Source organism: Python bivittatus, unplaced genomic scaffold (genome assembly GCF_059951505.1).
Source record: "Python bivittatus isolate LINGU-HERP-01145 unplaced genomic scaffold, Pbiv_v1 ctg000020_np1212, whole genome shotgun sequence".
Classification (NCBI taxonomy): domain Eukaryota; kingdom Metazoa; phylum Chordata; class Lepidosauria; order Squamata; family Pythonidae; genus Python; species Python bivittatus.
The window spans coordinates 2,317,595-2,339,602 of NW_028277030.1; the positions used below are offsets into that span (position 1 = coordinate 2,317,595).

General features: G+C 40.4%; 1 protein-coding gene across 7 annotated transcripts in view; it reads right to left on the bottom strand.

Moving 5' to 3' along the window:
* The window catches only part of LOC103062705 (RCC1 and BTB domain-containing protein 2), a 63,778-nt gene that overhangs the window by 31,443 nt on the left and 10,327 nt on the right, over positions 1 to 22,008 (bottom strand). For all 7 annotated transcript variants that reach the window (XM_088133287.1, XM_088133278.1, XM_088133279.1 and 4 more), the window contains 7 exons: positions 21,272 to 21,430; positions 18,595 to 18,702; positions 15,159 to 15,301; positions 13,296 to 13,486; positions 9,184 to 9,310; positions 7,803 to 7,942; positions 759 to 889 (listed from right to left, as the gene is read on the bottom strand). In XM_088133287.1, the coding sequence (XP_087989413.1) occupies positions 759 to 889; positions 7,803 to 7,942; positions 9,184 to 9,310; positions 13,296 to 13,486; positions 15,159 to 15,301; positions 18,595 to 18,702; positions 21,272 to 21,430 (999 nt within the window). The remainder of the gene's footprint in view (positions 1 to 758; positions 890 to 7,802; positions 7,943 to 9,183; positions 9,311 to 13,295; positions 13,487 to 15,158; positions 15,302 to 18,594; positions 18,703 to 21,271; positions 21,431 to 22,008) is intronic.

Below are 22,008 nucleotides of genomic sequence, written 5' to 3' on the forward strand. Positions count from 1 at the left end.
TGTTTTTGATATTATTATATTAATATTGCAAGCAACTCAGTGTTTTCAGAAATGGAGTGGCATGAAAGTTGTAGTAATAATTAAATAAATTGATAGTGCTACTATACATTATTATTTTAAAGATTCAATGTCTTCAATAAAAGTAGCTCATATGTTATAGTAAAAGAAATATTATTTTTAAAAATGCTAATTATTCATATTTAACTTACAACTGTTTTAATCATTAGCTTTAAGAAGCTAGTTTCACTGAACTCAGAATATTCCAGCATACACTTAAAATTCCAGCATGGAGTTATCTCTGGGTTGCTCCAATTTCCTTTATTCACCTCTTTTAGTTCTCTAGATGTTTCATGCAGCCAAGTGTGTCTCTCCAACAGTTGTTCCATAAGTTGTGAAGCTGCACTGATAGCTTGAGAACTACAAATACTGTGATTTTCAGATTAATGATTTATAATAGCAAATTCTTAGTATTTGCACAATGCTTTCACATCTTCAAAGTGCTTCACATACATTATCTGCTCCTAATTTTTAGCAGACCCCATAAGATAGGCCAGTTGTAGTATATACCAACAGTGCGGATGGAAGACTAAAATAGAGGAAAATGATTCCTTGACTGATGCCACCCAATATAATTGCAGAGGCAGATTCAAACTCACAGCTCAGTCTTAATCACCAGCTTCTTAGATCATTTCTGGTTCCCAAGCATATAGAACAAGAACCCCCAGCCGTAGCTACCCAGTAAAGAATATTCTCCATACCTTTGCTTCATACTTGACTGCAGTTGACAGAAGGGCAATTGCATTCTCTTCAGAAATGCCCTGCTTAATTGTTTGCTGGCAAAGCTTCTTTAGTCGGTTTTCTCTATAAAAGCTTGCCAAGTCCAACAGGCCTGCCAAAAGGAAAAAATCAAGTTCATACACAGGTTAGAAGGAAAGCGTGATTTTTTTTCTTTCAGTAATACATAACTATAAAATACCCATGGGAGGAAAATGTTGATGGTAATGTCACATATGAAATGCTGGTGTTTTAAATATAGGTATCTGCAAATGATCACTGTGGGTAGCCCAAGGCTCAAAAAATGATGACAATCCTGAAATGTGGAAAAAATCAGGGAAGCAGCAAAACAAGAAAGCATTGCATTGAGTTCAACCATCACCTTATTGCCTGAGTCGATCAGTACATGTTTACAAGCTCAGCTAGATTATGTACAACAGATTAGGTGGGTCACCAATGAAGTCCCAGGGCAGGGGTCTTTGAGCATCAGCTCAAAAAGGGACAGAATGAATCAAGAGTTGGAATTGTTTATAATTAATGGCTTCACTGTTAAATATAACACAGAAAATAAGGATCCTTATTCCCTCATATTACAATTTACTTCTGGGTTTATAATAAAGCAAAAAATAAAAAATAAAAACAAAAACAAAAAATCCCTGTTATCTATATAAGGCAAGGCAGACAGGAACAACAGTAGCAAATGGACTGAGGCAGCTGGGCAAAAAAAGTGGGGGGGGGGGAGTACAGGAGATTTTAGTAGACTCTCTTCATCCCTAAAACATTAGCTGTGTAACTTTGTTCACGAAGTTCTCAGGGAGAGGAGACCCCTCTAAAATGCAAGGCATTGTCTACACACAATGGAAATTTTGCCCAAACCAGAGTAAAACAAGTATAGTAATTAATAAGATGTGGGGAGAGGGGACATATATTGTAACTGATTCTTCCGGCATATTTTAAAATTTAGGTCAACAACAAAAATGTCTTTAGATGTATCAATAATAAGAAACTGACTAGGGAGGTAAGTAGAAATTAGACTACAAATGAGGAAATGGTAAGAAATTGGATGAGTCTATCCTTGCAGAAGATGTAGATTCTCAGTTTGAAGTTATTCCCCCCCCCAGAATTCTGATAATTTAAAATCTATGGACCAGTTTTAGGGCTTATTAACAAATGAAGCAACTGACTCACTGGATTCAAAAAGTAAAAAAAGTTGACAAAACTAAGGAATCCCTCTGAGCTTTTGTAAAAAGCAGATCTTTTTTAGCACAAGTATCGTTCTCAGACTCATGGAGAATGTACTTTTCTAGGACCAGCCCAAATAAAGTTAATGCATGAAAAAAATTGGGCTGGTCCTAGAAAAATACATTCTCCATGAATCTGAGAACACAGTACTTGCTCTAAAAAAAAAAAAAAAGCTTTTTACAAAAGCTCAGAGGGATTCCTTAGTTTTGTAACATAATAAAACCCTATCGTTATTAGGAACACCAGAGGAGCCAGTGTTCCACAAATTCAAAACTTAACAATATCTATTGTTAAAAAGCACTATTTAGGGGTGGGGTAATAGTTTGTACTTTGAAAAAGGAGGTTCCATTCTGGTCTGATGGAAATCTATTAGGGAATTTCAGGTATGTGCAGGTAGCAGCAAGACTGGGCCGAGAGAGTGAAAGGTTGTGGGTCTCAACCTCTTCTCCCAGTACCCTCTGGATCAATACATTCTTACCTTTCCTACCTTAGCAGAATTGTTTTGTAGTTATTAAACAGTAATTTATTAAACTTGTATGCCACCCGACTCCCAACTCTGGCCGGCTCACAACAATAAAAACAAAGAAATTACAATAAAATCAATAAACCATAAAAAATTAAGATAAAAGGTCAGCTTTATTTTTGGCTCAAGCTTAACTTCTCTAGTAAATTCCTGGTTGCTGTGATCCTTCTTGATAGATTTTCGTCTTCCTGGAAAGCAAGAATCTGATGTGAAGAGGTTCCAAGTGGCACAAAAGACATTTCCTACCACTTGAACTGAATTACATGTGACCTCCTGGGGGGTCCTAACCAGCCAGGAGCATCATGGATCTAACACAAAGGTGGCAGGACTCAGCATCCCAAGAACCCTGTCCACTTCCTTGGGAGGAACCGGATTGAACTCTGCCCAGAAATCTGGGGAAGACTGTGCCTCAGTTATCTAAAGATCAGCTCTGCTGAAATTCAATTCCAAACAGATCCAAATGACTATGTCCATCAGAGGCTGAGCATAATCGTCACAATGACCCTAAAAGGGATCCTGTAACACTCCTTACCCCAAAAGGACCAAGCCACACAAAACAGGGTCACTGGGCGGCTATCCGCAAACACAATAAGGGTGGAAGAATAAGGACGTTTCCCCACCCTTATTGCCATAAGATTGTCCTCAGTGAAGGCTCTCGTGTGCTCAGTCACTCACTCTTCATCTTCTTTCAGTGGTGCTCTAAGTATCTCTTGCACAACTTCATTTCCTAAAGCACCTCTGAAAACTGGGGAGCCTCCGGGATTTTCATGCACAGAAAATCTGCACAGGCACAATCTAAGGCCTCCATTTCTTGCTCATGCCAAGCATTGACTAAGGTCTCAGCCAACCATGCACCAGAGCTTCAGGGAATACCCCAAGTTCCCTTTGGAACCCACTGGGTCAATCACATAGGTCCCTCCTCCACGCAGTGGGAGTAGCTGCAGAGAACTCCAAGGCTAACAGGGAGTGATCTGTATATAACAAGGGATAGAGGACAATATCCCCTAACTCCAGATCACATCTCATTGAGGGCTGGCTGGTTCAAGCTGTCCCCACCACTGGGCAAGCACTAGCATTACAACTAACATGAAAGTTACAGCCAGCCTTGCAATCAGCAAGATGCCTCTTCTAATTCCATGTTCCTCTGGCTCAAACTGGTGGAACCAATAACCAATCAACCAGACAACAGGTGATTAGCAGTGCTATTCCATCTGCTACACTGCCACTGGAATGCCAGGAAGCCTCTTTGGTTGCCACACTGACTTCAGCACTGGTCTGCAATTCTCTACTGACCACTCAACCACATTCCTGCTACCCAGCAGTTTGCTCCAGGGGATCTGCTCTCCACCAGCCTCCCAAGCTGCCACCACTGCAGCTTCCCACCCTGCACTGGACCACACAGGTCTCTGCAACACACCAACCATTCCAATTTCTCAAAACATCACCAAACAGCCTCTCCATCCTCTTGACAACATATCAAACACCATCTAAACATCTAGCCCAGCAACAAGCATCTGGCCTCAACACCATATTAAAAAAGAAAAAGAAAGAAATAACCATGCTGGACAATTTTTGTCTGTTCTCCAATCTTCTTTTTTAATGAAGGTTGTTGAGAAGGTGACAGGCCTGCAGCTTCAAAGGGCTCTGGAGGAAGTCATTATCTAGACCCAGGCTGAGATACAGCACCAAGATGGCAATGATCACACCTGTGGTGGGCTCGGGGATGGGGACAGTGTATCTACCCTGACCCTTCTTGATCTCTCATAGGCTTTTGATACCATTGATCATGGTATCCTTCTGGGTTGGTTGAAAGGGCTGGGAATGGAAGGCACTGTTCTTCAGTGGTTCTCTTGCTTCCTCCATGGCTGGTTACAATAGGTGTTGGTAGGTGTAACAGATTTAGCTCTAGTCCTCTGCTATGTGGTGTGCCACAGAGTCTGACACCCTCTCCATTCCTATTTAAATCTACATGAACCACCAGGTGAAGGTATCTACCAGCACAGGATTAAGTTTCATCAGTATGCTCATCACATTCAGTTGCACATTTCTGCCTTGGGCCAACCGAATGATGCTGTTGAAGTCCTTTACTGATGCCTGGAGGTTATATGGATCTGGATGGGGAGGTACCAGCTTCAGCTCTGGCTGAAACGTGACAAGACTGAACAGTTTTAGGCCCCCCTATATCTGGTGATTTTCCATAATTAATTCTGAGTGAAGTAATACTCCCCCAAGCAGAGTTGGTGTGCAATCTGGGGGTCCATCTGGACTTGCAGCTCTTGCTTGAGGATCAAGTAGCAGCTGTAGTCGAGAGGGCATTTGCACAAATACATCTTGTGTGCCAGTTGCATCCATTCCTCAGAAGGCACTGCTCATGATCACTTACACCTTAGTTACTCCCTTATTGAACTATTGCAACATGCTTTACATGGGGCTGTCTCTAAATGGCATTTGGAAGCTTCAGTTGGTCCAGAATGCAGCAGCACATGCAATAATGGATGTGTCACCATATGCACATATACTACTACTGCTATGTAAGCAGCACTGGCTCCCAGTAGGCTTCTGAGTGCAATTCAAGATGCTGGTTGTCATCTCTAAAGCCGTGCATGGCATGTGGCCAGCTTACTAGTGGGATCACCTCTCCCCAATGGTTTCTGTTTGTCCCAGTGGATCTTGCTGAGCAGGCACGCTCCAGCTCCCCACTGATGCGGCCATGTCACCTGGTGGATCTTAGGAACCATGGGTTCCGTCATGATGCCTGCCTTATGGAACAGTCTCCCCCCAGAGATACAGATGGCCCTCACTCTGTTGCCTTCAGGGAAAGCAGTGAAGTCCTGGCTTTTCCCCCAGGCATTGGGGCCAGGTTGTTAGTTTTTGGAGTTCTGGCATAAATGTATAGTGTGGGTGTCCTCTGAAATATTTAATGCAAGGACCTTGATCTGGGGCTTTTTTGGTGTGTTTTATACAATTGTTGATTTCTGTACTTTTTGTTCACCATCCAGAGTTTCACTGGACAGATGGATAGCTTTATAAATTTGATAGAGAAATAAATAAATAAATAACCTACAATTTACTGAGCAACTATACTGAGAGCATAATTACCTGAGACAATGTAGTAGAACGAGCAGGCACAGAAAATAAATTAAACTTGATAGAGTTCTTAGCTTTTTCTCATTCCTCTTCAGAATAGATGTTAACTTCTGTGCCAGTTTGCTACCTAGAAATTATTTCCTGCAAATGCCAACTTAAATCTGAAGCTAAGAGATGTTCAGTCCCACTCATTTCCAGCCTGTTTAGCAACTCCTGCCTGAAAGGAGAAAACATCTTCTTAACTAGCAGAATGGGAGGGATCTGGGGGATTTGCTTCTTGCAGATGTGCCCAGACCAAATTCCTTCTGTGGGAAACCCAGAGAAGATTCACATGGCTGAGATGGCTCTTGCTGTCTGGTGGGAAGGGCTGGCTGGCAGGCAGGCAGGGACAGTGAAAGTGGGACTGGAGGGTTGCTGGCCCACTGATTACAGCACCTGTGAATAATCTACCAGGGTTTCAGTCCCTTATCCAAATTAGTTCATTTTTTCCTCCTTGAAAAAGCAAAGGAAAAAAAAACCAAAATCCCCAAATTTAAGCTTACTATGCAGTGCTGAAATGACTGCCTTTTCCACCTTGGAGAAGCTTTTTTTGCCTTTGAGTTAAGGAGACCATTGCAATCACAGGGAGATTCTGTCTTTCTTTTATATTAAGCATCTGGGAAAAGCTGAAATCTGTTTTCAAGATTTCAGCATATGGATGGGGGCATCTGGTCTCTTTCCTTCTCTTCTCCTAATAGCAGAAATGGAAAAGAAAACTCCCTCCTTCTCCTTTTTCTGGCTACCACCTTAACAGGGATTTCCCAATCAGACAGAAAGTTCCTTTGAGCCAAGAAAGACTGTTGGAGCTATTACTCCACCATTTGGAAAGTCAGAACTGTATCTTCTGGAGTTTTGCCCTCAAATATAGCCTGGAAATATATTTTCTTTAATATAAAATTTCTGAACTATAATTACTGCAGCAACAAAAAACTCCCAAGACAGATTCCAACATAAAGATTATGAACTCAGCAAAAAATGTTAAAATTGTTCCCAAGGAGAACTTCTAGTACATTAGTTAAAGAAATTGCCCTTTTTCGATACCTGTGGCAGCTTAATGGGAATGAGGTGTTTCTATGTTAACTTTTCTTATTTAGTGCACTGTCTGCATACCAATTATTATTATAAAATCTCATCTTAGCAAGGTGTCTGCTATTGAGTAAAGTCTGATGAATCCAAGAGTGTGGCATTGTGGGGATTTATATCATTTGCATAATTATGTAAATTCATTCATTTCTGCATTCTATTTGCATAATTTCTGCCATAATTTGTTCTGCTCCATTGAAAATCCACTGCGACAAGGTCTGGTAAAGTAAGATTTCACTGAGTTTCTTACATACATTTAACTTGCTTCTGGATTGTTAGATGATTTTTTTTCCTAGTTCCAACAGGGAATATAGGTTTTCTCCTATACATTTTATCTTGGACATTGTCTATCAGCTTACCTTCAATGAAGGTAACAGTAGCAAGGCTTAATTTTAACTTGGCACCCACACTTGAATTTTTTTGCTGCTGAAGCAATATCTTCACCCAAGTTGGGACAGGCGAAGAAAGAAAAGGCTGCAATGAGTGCTTTAAATTCTCACAAGTACTCACTAAACCATGCACAGGTCAAGTAGCTTTAGAGCCAACAGAGATGACTGTGAATTCCTATCTACTGTAGTAACTATGCTGTTACTATGGATTAAAACAAAGGATGCAATCCAGCACAACTAGGCTACCTAAAATTTTAAATTTCTTCTCATAATTATTCATGCAAACATTGAGAGAGATATATATTCTGGAAGCAACACACCTCTAATTACTAATTACAAACATCAGTGGGTGCCTATCTTTATCCTGGCCTACTGGGAAGGTCACAGATTGCTGAATATAGGATTCAGCAGTGTAATGCTTTCTCTTACAACTTACTGCACAACTTGTCTCGTTACACCAGTCTGCTTATTTTCCTTTATCACTAATAAAATACTTTCTCTAATGCTACAAGATGTGAAAAATATATGCAGACTCATTCCATTGCTTTGCTCTAAGTTTGCACAAGTCAGTATATTCAAGAGCTAATAGTGTTATGTAAATATCATGAAAAAATACATTAACTTCTTAGCTGGTAAATTAATTTCAGTTCTTCTGTTCCAATTACCTACTGCATCCTCAGGAGGGAGACTGATGCTATCCGTATAAAGATATTCCAGAAATGCTCGGTAAACAGGGTATGAGAATTCACTTATTTCTATAATTTCTTCATTATTGTTGTTTAGTATTGAATGGAAATGCTCACACCTGGGCACAAAAAGGAAACAGTTACAATATCAGCACCAGCAAACAGCTTGATTTGTACCATGTAACAGAAAACCTGAAAGGTTAACATGAAAATGATATGGAAAAGATGAACCCATGCAAAGGCAACATGCATTAGAAAGAGGGGTTGAGCCATTCCTGTTCTATATTAGCTGTGTCTTTTGCAACTATGAATGCATTGTGTTTCACTCTGGAAGAGAAACAGAACCAAGTAAGTCCTATAGCTACAGAAAAGATACCATTATGCATAAATAATGTAAAACTTAGATACCCACTTAATACTGTAATACACACACACATATAGAGAGATAGATAGATAGATAGATAGATAGATAGATAGATAGATAGATAGATAGATAGATAGATAGATAGATAGCCTTTGAGTCAGTCTTGGACTGTTCCCTGCAGTTTCCTTGGCAAGAGAGGGACTGGTCCAAAGTCACCCAGCTGGCTTTCATGCCTAAGGTGGGACTAGAACTCACAGTCTCCTTGTTTCTAGTCTGGAACCTTAACCACTACATCAAACTGGCTCTCAGATGAATTATGTACATTGTAAAGACTTATTTCCATTTTTGACAATGTAATAGTCAGTACAATCTTTTGCTGATCATCACTTGTTTTGTTTTTTTGAAACTGTTTATTCATGCAGAGTAATATTTTCTCTTTAATAAAAAACATATCAAGCTCCAGCTGAATAGGAATATGGTACATGTTGGGGAGACAGAAGGAGTTGGTCCTTCAGCTGAAGATACATACACATGAGTTAAAGATACAGACATAATGGGCATCAAGACAATTTTCACATTTTAAAGTTTTCTATTCTCCATGGACTCTTATTAAGCTATTTATTTTAAGTTGAGTGTGGAAGACTTGTTGTCCACATATCTGTACTTTGCAGTTCCCTCAGCAGTGCCTTATTAATGCCAAGCCACACCTCCACTTATGTTGTTGCTTTATGGCTCATTATTTCCAACTTGTAACTGCACCATTGTTTCAAAAAGTGATATCTTTACTGTAATTATAGCATTAATACATCAGTCCAAGTGGCTTTCATAAGTCTATGGAAGGATGCCAACTGTTATTACAGAAAACTAAGAAAAACTCAGATGAGTTATGAAATTCAGCAGCACAGTATTTTAATACCACTAGAGAAACTTTCTGTATAAGGGTCAGAAAGCCAGGGAAGATGATGAAAGTATTTGAGAAGACTGATAATTTCGTACCTAATTTTGAGGAGGACTTTATGAACATAAATGTATTTTCCATCTATTTGAAACCTCAAATCAGCATTATCTGGGTTATCAAACTCCTTCTTTATTGATTGAGCTACTGTTAAGTGATCGTCAGGTTCTGAAACAAAAATATTACAAATATTTTTAGTAGTACTCTTTATTTCAGTCTCTTTCATAATACATGAAAACATTAATGGAAATCAAACAACAAGCTGCATTTTGCACCATACAGATAAAAGCAGCACTATGAAACTCGGACAAACAAAACAAGAGAAGAGGATACTTCTGTCAGCATTCTTCTCTACAGAATATATTTGCATTTGCTGTGTCAGAATTGTATCAGGAATAGTGAGTGTAAGTGATGAACTAACCACAACTTCATTTGTTACATATCCAGCTGAAAGTTCCTACAGTTTATACCATCTGAGATTCAATCTAAGAAAGGTTGAACAGTAAAATTAGCTGTATATATTAGCAGGAATTTTTTCTCATAGAAGCCTGCGCTGCTTATATGCAAAAGAAAACATTTAAAGCCATATAAATTACTTAAATAAATAAATAGGTAAGCAGCTAGATAGACAGTAGAAAATACAATGTGTGAAGTAGCAGTCTCTTTAGCTCAGCACAAACAGCAAATTAGTCTATGTGCCGGTTAAAATGTGTTCACCCCACAAAGCTATCTAAGTGGTATCACATAGGGTTTAACTCCTGATAATTACAAGTAGTCCTCAACTTATGACAACTGGGACCAGAATTTCCATTGTTTAGCGATGGCAATCCTTGCAATCCCATTTGCCATTGTTAACTGAATCCCACAGTTGTTAGCCAAGACAACTTCCTGCTGGCTTCCCACAACCAAAGTCAGTGGGGAGGCTGGCAGGAAGTTGTAAGTCTCAGGGTGGCAGGCAGGTAAGTGGCTGCTGCCAGGTGGGGGAGAGTGAGGGGGTACGTGGGGGAGGGTTGGGGAGGATGCACGAGGGTATGAGGGGGTGCGCAAAATCAGGAAGGGTGCGCAGGGGTGTACGAGAGATGCCATATGAGTCTGGGAGGGTGCATGGGTATGCGCGACTGTGTGAGAGGCAGTGTGTGTGTTGGGGAGAACATGCGGGGGTGTATGAGAGGTGCTGCACAGGTTGGGGAAGGTGTGCAGGGGTGAAGCATGGGTCAAGGAGGGTGCATGGGGGTGTGCAAGAGGCCATGTGGGTCAGGGAGGATGCATGGGATGGGTCAAGTGCATGGGGGTGCAAGAATGGCTGGTGCGGTGCGAGCACAGAAGGGCTGGGGAGAGTGCACGGGGGGGGGGGGGGTAGACTTACCCCAGTGACTTGCAGCCTTTCCTGCCAGCTTCCCCGTTGATTTTCTGGGGAAGCCGGCAGGAAAGGTTGCAAATGGCGATTATGTGAGTATGTATGGGTTGCCAAGCGCCCAGATTGCGATCACATGACCATGGGGGGTGCTGAGACAACCATAACCCTGAGGACCAGTTGTAACCACCATTTGTTCAGTGCCATTGTAACTTCGAATGGTTGCTGAACAAATGGTTGTAAGTTGAGGACTACCTGTATATGGGTAATGTTCACCATCATGACCAGTCTAGTCTAATTCATAGCTCTTCAAAAAACATTCCTATAATCTCTTTGATAAGATCTGGTAACAATCTTTTCACTGTCTTCCTCTTCTGCTTCCTTCAACCTTGCCAAGTATATTTTTTCCCAGTTCATCATCCACTCATATCTTACATGCCCAAAATATGAGAACTTTTGGCTTGCTGATCAGCCTTCGTTTAATCCAAGACTGGCAACTGTTTTCCTGGGATCCATGACACTTTTAGTAACTGTCTCCAAATCCACAATCTAAAGGTATTATTTTTCTCAGTGGCACACTCTCAGGACCGTATGTTACTACTGGAAAAACCACTGCTTTAACTATACTGATCTGTATTGTCACAGACATATCCTTCATGATCATTGCTTTCCTCCCTAGGATTAAACTCCTTTTTACTTTTCCAATACATTGTCTATTTTTAGTTTTGACTCCAAAAACTCACTTCTCAAGGAAAAGTAACATAGAAGAGATTCTCTTATTTTTAGGTGCTTTAACTTGAATGGAGGAATGGGATGAGGGGAGGGGAAGGGCTATTTAACCATGTCTTTCCTAGCCATGGAAATTCTGCTCAGAATGGCTTACCCCAGGAGGCTTACCCCTCTTGTCCCCAAGATGCAAAACATTCACACAGCTTGGGGTGGAGGGGAGGGGTCATATTGAACAAGCCCATGGCTGGGAAGGAAGTCTTCCAGAAAAGCTAGAAGCCGTACAGTGATACCTCGGGATACGAACGCCTCTGCTTGCGAATTTTTCGGGTTACGACCAGCTCTGGCCCCAAAATTTTACCTCGGTTTGCGAACTCCGCCTCGGGGTACGAGCCATTTTCCGCCCGTGCCACGTGGTCCGCGGCCATTTTCTGCGTGGTCCGCGGCCATTTTTCCGCCCGTGCCACGTGGTCCGCGGCTGTTTTTCCGGCCCTGCCGCGTGGTCCGCGGCCGTTTTCGCGCCGCGCCGGGCTGTTTTCGCGCCGCGCCGGGCCGTTTTCGTGCCGGGCCGCGCCGGGCCGTTTTCGCGCCGCGCCGTTTTCACGCCGCGCCACGCTGCACCCGGCCATTTTCGCGCCGCACCACGCCGCGCCCGGCCGCTTTCCGTGTGGTCCGTGGACGCCAGAACGGATTAACGGTAATTACATTGAACCTTATGGGAAATTGCCTCGGGTTGCGACCAAATTCGGGCGGAGGGCGGAACGGATTAACCGGATTTACATTGAACCCTATGGGGAAATTTGCCTCGGGGTGCGACCAAATTCAGAGGGCGGAACGGATTAACCGGATTTACATTGAACCCTATGGGGAAATTTCCTTCGGGTTACGACCAACTCGGGATACGCCCAGAGTCACGGAACGGATTAAGTTCGTATCCCGAGGTACCACTGTACTTGGATATTGATTAACTTGGAGGACAAACATACCTTTAGCAGACTAAACACTGGAACTCCATATATTCCAGAACAAATTATGTTATATTCCAGAAGGAAGAAAAGAAAAAAACTCTTAAATAAGTGCTCTGCATTTGAGTGCATGTCAATTCAGCCAAAGTCATTAGTTTTGTTTTATTTGGGGAGGACAAATAAGATAATTCAAACAGGTGGTAAAATGTCTGCACAATCTTTTAGTAGTATAGGCTGCTGTGTGTAACTGATAGAGTCCAACTATTTTCTTTTTTAAATTATTTGTTCAATGTTGTATGGACTTTTGTCCTCAATGGCCTTAGCACCTCAAGTAAATGTTTCTGCCTATCTGTCTATCCACCCACCCATTTGGTGAACTTTAAAAATGTGCTTTCTACCAATATAGTGCAGGTCTCTTTAAGTCAACTTGGTTCAGAAATTTCTACTTGGTCTACAAAAGTAAACCAACAAAGCTCTAGGCAAAATAGGTTAAAGTATCCTTGAAAGTTTCCCACGGCTATTTCTAACATGAAATGCTGGCATGAAATTTCCTAAAATAATACAAATCTTTGTTCAAAAACTTCTAACCCTAATCCAAACAAAGCCATAATACTTTTCAATTGATTATTTCAGATAATCTTTCTTTCAAATTTCATTTGATTAAACCTTCTGGCTTAAGGACAAAAAAGAATGGTGTCTTTAGAACTCATTCTTCCAGGGCCACCGTTTGACCCTCTTCCTAACTAATTTCTGACTCCCAATGCATTTGATTTTTTTCTTCTCTTAGTGAGCTCTAAGTGCATCTTCTACAGAATACAGACTGAAAGAAATGTCAAAAGCCCAGAATGGGGAAGTGTTTCTTGCTATCATCATGGCACACATGCAACCAAGCAGAAAAATGGGGAACACACAAAAAAGTTGCATCGTTATCCAAAGAGAAAGCAGACAAGAGGATGCAGTGCTGACAGCCAAAAAGAATGTGACTTCTTCCAAATCATGACTCAAACTATTTTAAGGGGTGCATTTAAAATATGGTAATTTACATGTCTTCAAAGTCTAATTCAGATTCATGAATGCAAGCATTAAAAAAAGTTAATTTGAAGCTCACCTATTGAAAGGAGACGCCATGTCACTGCAGGAGTAGCAAAACAAGCAAACACATCATCAGTGCAGCAGAAGTGGGTAAGGAATGGAAGAGTGACAGACTGTCCCCGGCACTGACCCCACATGTACACTTGGCTACCCTGGGTTTTAGCAGCAGAGGTATGAGTAGAGTGACATGCTGCAATCTCTACAATTCTAAATTTGAAAAGCAAATAAAAAAATCAGTAGTGTAAGGAGAACATGATGTGACTGACCATAGGAGTCATAAAGACTAAAGCATTTGACTCAATGCAAATCAGCAGCATGGCTTCCCTTTTGTGTTCCTAAAAGCCTTGTACATTTTGAAACATTGGAGCATCTAAATTCTTTGGTTTCTCTTAGGGCATTTATTTATTTATTTCATTCAATTTATACAGCCGCCCCAATATCCATGCATTTCTGGCTTACAGCAATGTAATCAGCATTTATCAGCATTTCTAGTTATACCAATGTGATGTGTATATTTGGATTACACTAGTGTGAGAAATACTGCTCAGCCCCAACTGCTGTTTGTCCCTGAGAGTCCAACTCATTAATGCCACTATACCTGGAATTTGCAGGGAGGCAGCAGGTTCCTTTCTTCAGGATTGTGCGTTTTTCAGCAGTGCTGGTTCCCACTATTCCTGGGATTCCAGCATCCCCAATTAATAATGGTTGCTACTTCATCTTACTACCAGTATGATGTCACATCCTGCTACAAGAAGCTCTTGAACTTGAATCAGATCATAGAGCTCTTAACCTTGAGCTCTATAATCTGAGAGCAGATCATACAAGGTTACACAGATCTAAAGCTCAAACAAACTCCAAGACATGACACAAGACCACTGTTCATACTTGTTAACAAGTACCTTCTACAGCCTGTCTATTGTACTTTACAAAGCTCAAACATGATTCTGAGCAATTCAATTTTGTTCTCTATCTGCCCAAGATACAGCTTGGCAAGATAAAGCAACTTCTTGAGGTACCAACTATGATTTGTCAACAGTATTCAGCCATAATATAAAACTAACAACCTGCAGTGATTTCCTTAACAATGGTAATCAGGGACTGGTGTTGCTAAGCAGTGCAGTCACGTGACATTGTGCTTTCCGACCACATCGCTTAGTGACAGAAATTCTGGTCCCAATTGCCATTGTTAAGCAAGGACTACTTGTGTTGAAAGACATTATGATCTTATCCAAGGCAAAATACAAAGCTGAAATAAAATTTGTCAAATGTCAATATTACATTAAAACAAAGAAAAACTACAGTAGTTTTTGTTCAATATGCCTGGAAATTTTTTCAACTCCAGAAAATAAGCTTGTTATCACCTTTACTTTATGCCAAATCAACACTAAAACAACTCTTATTTTAACAGACTTTTATTTATACTATTGCTTTTTAAGTTTTGTTTTAAAATCTATGATTCCATTCCTGATGTATTTTCTTTACTGCTATTTATATTGCTTATTTTTGCTTTAATCTTTTTTATTTAAGTATTGAGATAGCTACCCTTTGGATCATATGGGGATCCAATGTGGGATAAAAAGATAGAGCATAGTCTTGTACATAAATAATTACCAATTCACAAGAGACTAGTAACTGGTTCTGTACTGCAGAGCAGTTGGGAAGCATAGAAAACTACCAAAAGATATAACTTACACAACACTAAATGGCCCTTTTTTGACTGTCAGAAGCCCTTTTATGTGGGCGTGGCTGCTTTAGATTCAGACAGACAAACAATTCTGTAATAGGAGTTTTTTCTTATGTCTACTGATGTTTAAAGCCAGAAGCATTGTTACAGGCTAAAACTCTTCTGATTACTGAGTCATGATGAACAGAATTGTACCTGTCTTGATCTACTGTGACCGGCACAGGGTATGATTGGTTACTCCTATTGCCAGTTCCCAGCTGGCCATAAGAATTGGCTCCCCAGGCATAGACATGGCCTTCATCTGTTAAAACTAGTGTATGTGCATAGCCGCAGGCAATCTAGAAAAGAAAAAGAATTAGGTTCTTTTATTTGATGCTGTTCTTGCTGATTACCTGAAAAGATGGAAATATGCCCCAAACTATTTTAATACATTTTTTTTTTTTTTGGAAAAACATGAAATAAAAAGTAAAGCACGTCTGAATCGTTTTTTAAAAAATCAAAGACACTCATAAGGGCTGTGCCTAACTGTGAGGTACAGGGAGCTCCTTGACTCAAAAGCAGACGGGCAGATAACAAAACATGTAGGCTGATTCATTACCACCACCCAAGGGAGATCAGTCTTCCTTCCCAGCCCAAAAATAAGCAGGCCAAAATGTGGCCATCAGAGTGTGATGTTCCCATAATGCTGGGGAAGGTGCTAAAGAGGTGGCAGGGGCAATATTCAGGCCATGAACTAAGTCAAGAACCATGAATATATTTAGGCAGCAACTAATCTGCTAAATATTTGTCAGCTTTGTGCTGTCTACACTATACCATCTTGAGCTCCCAAACAAAAAGCATGATATAAATCAAATCAAAATAAATATATAGACAAATTTACTCTTCCTACTCATAACTTAATCTCCCCAATCTTTGAACAACTGGGGTTTCATAATGATAAGCAAGCTAAGTGGTGGGGAATGCATGGGGGTTATCAGTTGGGTTCTCAGACTGCTTGGGGGTTCTGTGTACTCTAATCTGACATGTTTATCTTTGTCAGTTCATTTTGGGGGGAGGAGTACAAATGCTATACCTGGGATTGGCAATACAGCTGTGTTTACTAAGACCCCTGTGCTGCTCCCAAAGTTTTGAAAGAAATTTGTGGGACTGATATAAGCATCTTGGACAGTGTAAAAAGAGCAAGAGGAACTTCTTCTTCTTTCCAATGTTTTGCTATTACATTCACTTCTATTTAGTTGTTAAAACTTTGTCTTAAGTTCTTAATTACACATTTGTATAAAAAAACTCTCAGGTTTTTGTTAGGTGAGAACATACCCTGATCCAAGCCACTCCTGGCTTGGTCCCTTCCAGCCCTGAGCCTCAGTAAGGTAAGGGATTGCCTCCTCCCCCAGGCAGCCAAAAGGGCAGAGATGGAGAGGGAGATAGCCGGGTGGGGGGAGCTGAAGTGCCCCTGCGGTTGTAAGTGTGGGTGGGCTGCCAAGCACCCACATTTTGATCACGTGACCGTGGGGATGCTGCAATGGCCGTAACTTCAGGGACCAGGCATTAATACCATTCGTTCAGCACTGCTGTAACTTTGAATGGTCACTGAACAAATGGTTGTAACTCAAGGACTACCTGTAGGGACCTGTGTGATCACTGGAACAGTCCAGTGTCCAACAATCCAGTATCCAACAAAATGCAGTTCAGTGGAGAGAAAAATAAGGTTCTGCACTTAGGCAAGAAAAAACAGATGCACAGGTACAGGATAGGCAGTGCCTGGCTCAACAGTAGTGCCTATGAGAGGGATATAGGTGTCCTGGTGGACCATCGTTTAAGTATGAGTCAGCACTGTGCTGCAGCTGCCAAAAAAGACACGCAGCCCTGGGCTGCAACAACAGAGGGATAGTATCAAGATCAAGGGAAGTGATAGTACCACTCTACATCGCACCGGTGAGGCCACATTTGGAATACTGTGTCCAGTTCTAGTCACAATACAAAAAAGATGCTGAGGCCCTAGAAAGAGTGCAGAGAAGAGCAACAAAGATGATAAGAGGTCTTGAGGCTAAATCCTATGAAGAACGGCTGAAGGAACTAGGTATGTTTAGCTTAACCAAGAGAAGACTAAGGGGAGACATGATAGCAGTCTTCCAGTACTTGAAGGGCTGCCACAGGGAAGAGGGCATTGATTTATTCTCCATAGCACCTGAGGGTAGGACAAGAAGCAATGGACGGAAGCTTGTCAGAGGGAGAACCAACCTGGAAATAAGGAGGAATTTCCTGACAGTGAGAACTATTAAGTGGGTGCTTGCCTCCCAGAGTTGTGGGTGCTACATTCCTGAGGTTTTCAAGAAACAACTGGACAACCATTTGTCCAAGATGGTATGAGGATTCCTGCCTTGGCAGGGAGTTGGACTAGAAGATCTCCAAGAACCCTTCCAACCCTATGATTCTATGACTCTAATGGTCTGTTTTGGTAAATGAATGGAAAGTTGTATTGAACAACATTAAATTAATTTCCCATCTTGAAATTAGGTTGATGCAACAAAAATGTTTCATATATACTGGACACCTCGCAAAATGTTTAACAGGAGTTGATTGCAATCTTCCTGTTGGAGATACAACTCAGGAGTTGGAATTTTAGCCCAGAGATGATGCTCTATTATTGTTGTATTTCGGCTGACAGCAACAAGATTTTTAATATGACTCTGGATCAATAGCTATATGTTAAGGATGAATATGTTTTTCTTGAACTATCTGGAATCTATGAAGATTTCCACATGTCCATTTGCAGCAATGTATTGTTGTTTGTCAACATGTTATTTTTTTTTTTTACAGCATGGCAAAGAAGAAAACTGGAACAATATGATTGTTTTTGGAGTTTTGTTCTATTTCTACATAAATTCTAAACCATTCTTCCTCCCCCAACCCCTTGTTGCAATGCTTATTCATTTTGCTGTTGTGTTGATCCTTTAATGTTATTTGTATTGTATTGTTATTAGTCTGCAAAATAAAATTATGCATGTATATTTAAGAAAGAGAGCCAGTTTGGTGTAGTGGTTAAGGAATCAGGCTAGAAACTGGGAGACTGAGTTCCAGTCCTGCCTTAGGCACAAAGCCAGCTGGGCGGCCTTGGGCCAGTCACTCTCTCTCAGTCCTAGGAAGCAGGCAATGGCAAACCACTTACAAAAACTTGCCAAGAAAACTGCAGAGACTTGTGCAGGCAGTCACCAAGAGTAAAAAAAACTGCCTCAAAGGTACACACACACATGTAAGAAACAACAGTGAACATTCTGTGCTCACTCAAGATGCTCAGTCCTATCTCCCAACTCTTTAAGATTCTTGTTTCTGCAAACATTGGACTTTTCTTAAGTTACAGATAGTATCACTTTGTGCATAGCAGCTGTTGTTTTCTGCTGGCCTTAAGGAACCTGAGAGAATTGCATTTTTTAAAATTTATTCTATTCATCTCAATACTTAAAATGACTAGCATCAGCTAAAATATAAAATAAAGATGCAAAATATAAAAAAATACAGATGAAAACTAGTGTTTAAATTATTCACAATTTGCTATTCGTTTGTAACTAGCATTTTGGATGTATCAGAAATCTCAGCAAGTAATGGTTTGGATCTGAACATGCAGGAAACATACCCTTTGCACATGGATGCCTTGTAAAGCTGCTATTCTGCATGGTGTCGGCTGATTGCCACCATTGCCCAATCCAAGCTGACCATTACCATTATAACCCCAAACATAAACCTTAAAAGGAAGACAATTCCAGTCAGTATGTGGGAATAAGACTTATAAAGGAAAAAAGAATTAGGTGTGCAGAATTCACTAAAGTCCATGTGTAAGTTAGTATGTATGATTTTTTCCCACAAATTTTGCTCTTCATTTATGTAAAACAGTTCTAGTTAATAATATTGTGCTCTACGGAGATATTAAGACACCTGAGCTCAGGCTAACATTAAAGTATCTGCCCTTTCTGAACCTGCTCCATTAACCTGGGGAGGGAAATCTTGAACGATTCCAGGGTGGCAAACTGCTTGAGTAGTCTCATCTTTAAATACTCCCTTTCAGTTCCAGCACTGTGTCAGTGAAAATGCTAGGTTGATGTTTTAGGACTGGAATAATAGTCTGGGGATGCTTTAGGAATGCTTTAGAAATTTTACCTACGTGATGGTTCTTTCTGTTCTCCCTTCCCATTATCTGTTGTTTTACCATTGTCTCCCTCAAACAAAAGTGATGGGCCATGAGAATCTTAGAGAAAAGTGCCATTTCCCAACTGTATCTTTTTTTTAAAAAAACACACAATAAAGAACACAAAGACAATCATAGCATTAAAAAGTAGATGAAGGGATAAGTCAATTAGCTGTTAAAAGGTGCAGATAACAAATTATCTCCGGTAGCTTCCCTAAAAACAACATTCCATCCTTATAGGAGGTAGCCCAATTCTACAAAGCTACTTTGGTTTTCATAACGCTCAGAGGATAGCATTTCATGAAAATCTCAGTGAGAGGCTTGAGACAGAAGAATGAAGTTGCCACAGGACTGCTAGACCATGTTTACGTTTAAGAAAGTATTAAACTGAATGATGAATTAGTGGAATCTAGCTTGAAATGAATTCAACATCTCTAACATCTGTATAAGCACATTTAATAAACAATCTGCTGCATTTTGCACTTGTTGCAATCAAACAAAGGCAACCTGCCATACATTCAACAGTTGAGATGGGAAGTCAGATAGACATGTAAGCAAGCTTTAGCTTTTCAAGAAACACAGCTGAAGGATGAGCCAAAGGTAGTCAAAACTGCTTGTCCCATGTTTACACAAGTGCAATGCAACAACCTTTAGTATTTAAGCCACAAACTTGACTGAAGATTTTGAGGTTCTCAAGATGGTAAATAAAATCTGTAATATATGTATTTAATTTCCAGTCCACAATTTTTAGTTAATTATTCAGAACTTAACCCTTATTATTCCTATTGAATTATATCAAGATAAAAAATACCAATACTATCTCAACCAAAACCATCTCTCCAATTCAACTACTTCATACAGATTCGGCAACACAAGGTCCATTCTCTACATACAAATTCTTGGAAACCCCAGCAGTAAGGCTGAAACTTCCTAGCTGAAGTCCAAATAGTTTCATGAAGGTTCAGGCAGATGTCACAGCCTAAAGGCCATTAGCCTGCATTACTCAACAAGGAGAAAAATAAAGGGTGTGTGTGTAAGCGAAGGGGAGGAGGACACAGTGCATGTATGCAAGTGCAGAAAGGCTGGCGGGGGAGAGGAGAGAGACTTACCCCAGCAACTTGCGACTCTCCCTGCTGGCTTCCCCACTGACTTTGCTTGTTGGAAGCTGGCAGGGAAGGTAGCAAATGGTGATCACGTGACTGTGGGATGCTGTAACCGGTCATAAGTGTGAGCTGGTTGCCAAGCACACAAATTTTGTTCACGTGACCAGGGGGTGCTGCAATGGCTGGAACTTCAAGAACTGGCCTTAAGTCCCTTCGTTCAGCACTGTTGTAACTTTGAACGGTTGCTGAATGAATGGATGCTAAGTGAAGACTACCTGTATCTAAAACACTTCTATCAGCACATCAGATTGCAAGTGTAGCAAAGAAGAGGGGAATAGTGAAAGAAATGGAATAGCTAAAGAGAGAAAGAGCCAAGTCCAAAACAACAAAAACAGAAACAGAAGGAAATATATTCACATAAAAAGGGAGAACTATTCTGAGGCACTCAGTGTGACAGGAGGGAGGCAAACACTCAGGTAGTTATTGAGAGGTAGAAAAAAAGGAGGAGTAGCAGCAAAAAGGCTCTTCCTTTGATAGGCAGAAGGGGCTGCTGGATGCTTCAGTACAGTGCATGGTCTGAACTGTAACAAAAGGTCAAGGGAGAGAATACAGCCAAAAGCAGCCAGAAGGAAATGCAAGAAGATACAGCCATTCTTCTCCTACACTGGGATTCTTCCCTTGACAGCAACACTAAACAAGTTTCTCTTGGTTTAATTCACGAGTACCAGCAACAAGAGGGGGAAAAACCCTAGTTATTTACTGATGGTGACACTTCTTAATAGTATTGGGGTGCCCATTTACTCCTCATATAAAATAGCATTACTATTTTTATGAATTTTTTTAGAAATTCTAATATCAAAATTCTACTATCTTAGAAGAGAGCATATAGGCATGACATATAATTCTTCTTAATTGGTTCCACTGACTACTCTAACAATTGAAGAGGCAGGCACCATGAACAATTTAGCACATAAGGCTACATATATTAAAACAACTGGCCTTGTAATTCAGAAGAATAATCTTACCTCACCATTTTCTACCACAGCCATTGAGCACATCTGACCACAAGCAATGTTAATTGCTATCTTATCTTGTAAGCAGCCAGTAACTCTTCGAGGAATAGGCTGATTGGCTGTTGAGCCAGATCCAATTTGTCCTGAGTTATTATAACCCCATGAATACACCTGCAAAGAGAAACTAGTAACAGTAAAGTGAACCTCCCTGTATCTTGGAAAGATAGTACAGCATAGTATGTTAAAAAATGCTGCCTTCCTGGTTTCATCTAAAAAATGAAGTATTTGCTCCAACAGAGTCATACCTTGTTTACTAAATGTGGTCAGCCCATCAGTCTTTGAAAGACTGTTTTCAAGAGACTTTCAACATCTAAATTTTAGTCAAAGGTGGGAGGGAGCACAAAAATTGCTTGCAACAATGACTTTTATCAGAAAGTCAAAAAATCAATGTTTAATAATTAAAGGACTACAGAAATGCCATAATAAGGAATTAGCAGTTGCTAGTTTTAACACCGAATTCTTACTGCTTTTAAAATTTGATACAAAACTCTTATAGACTTTATGCTGAAAATGGATAAAAATGAACTGGTGATTTCTGGATTTACCAATTAAAAAGGGCTGTATATGGGGAGAAGGGAACTACATTATATAATTTTGAAGTATGTCTATAACTGCTATAAAGAAGATTGGAAGTCGCTTCTTTTTCTTTTCTTTCTTTTTTCTTCACTTTCTATTGTTTTCAACACTTT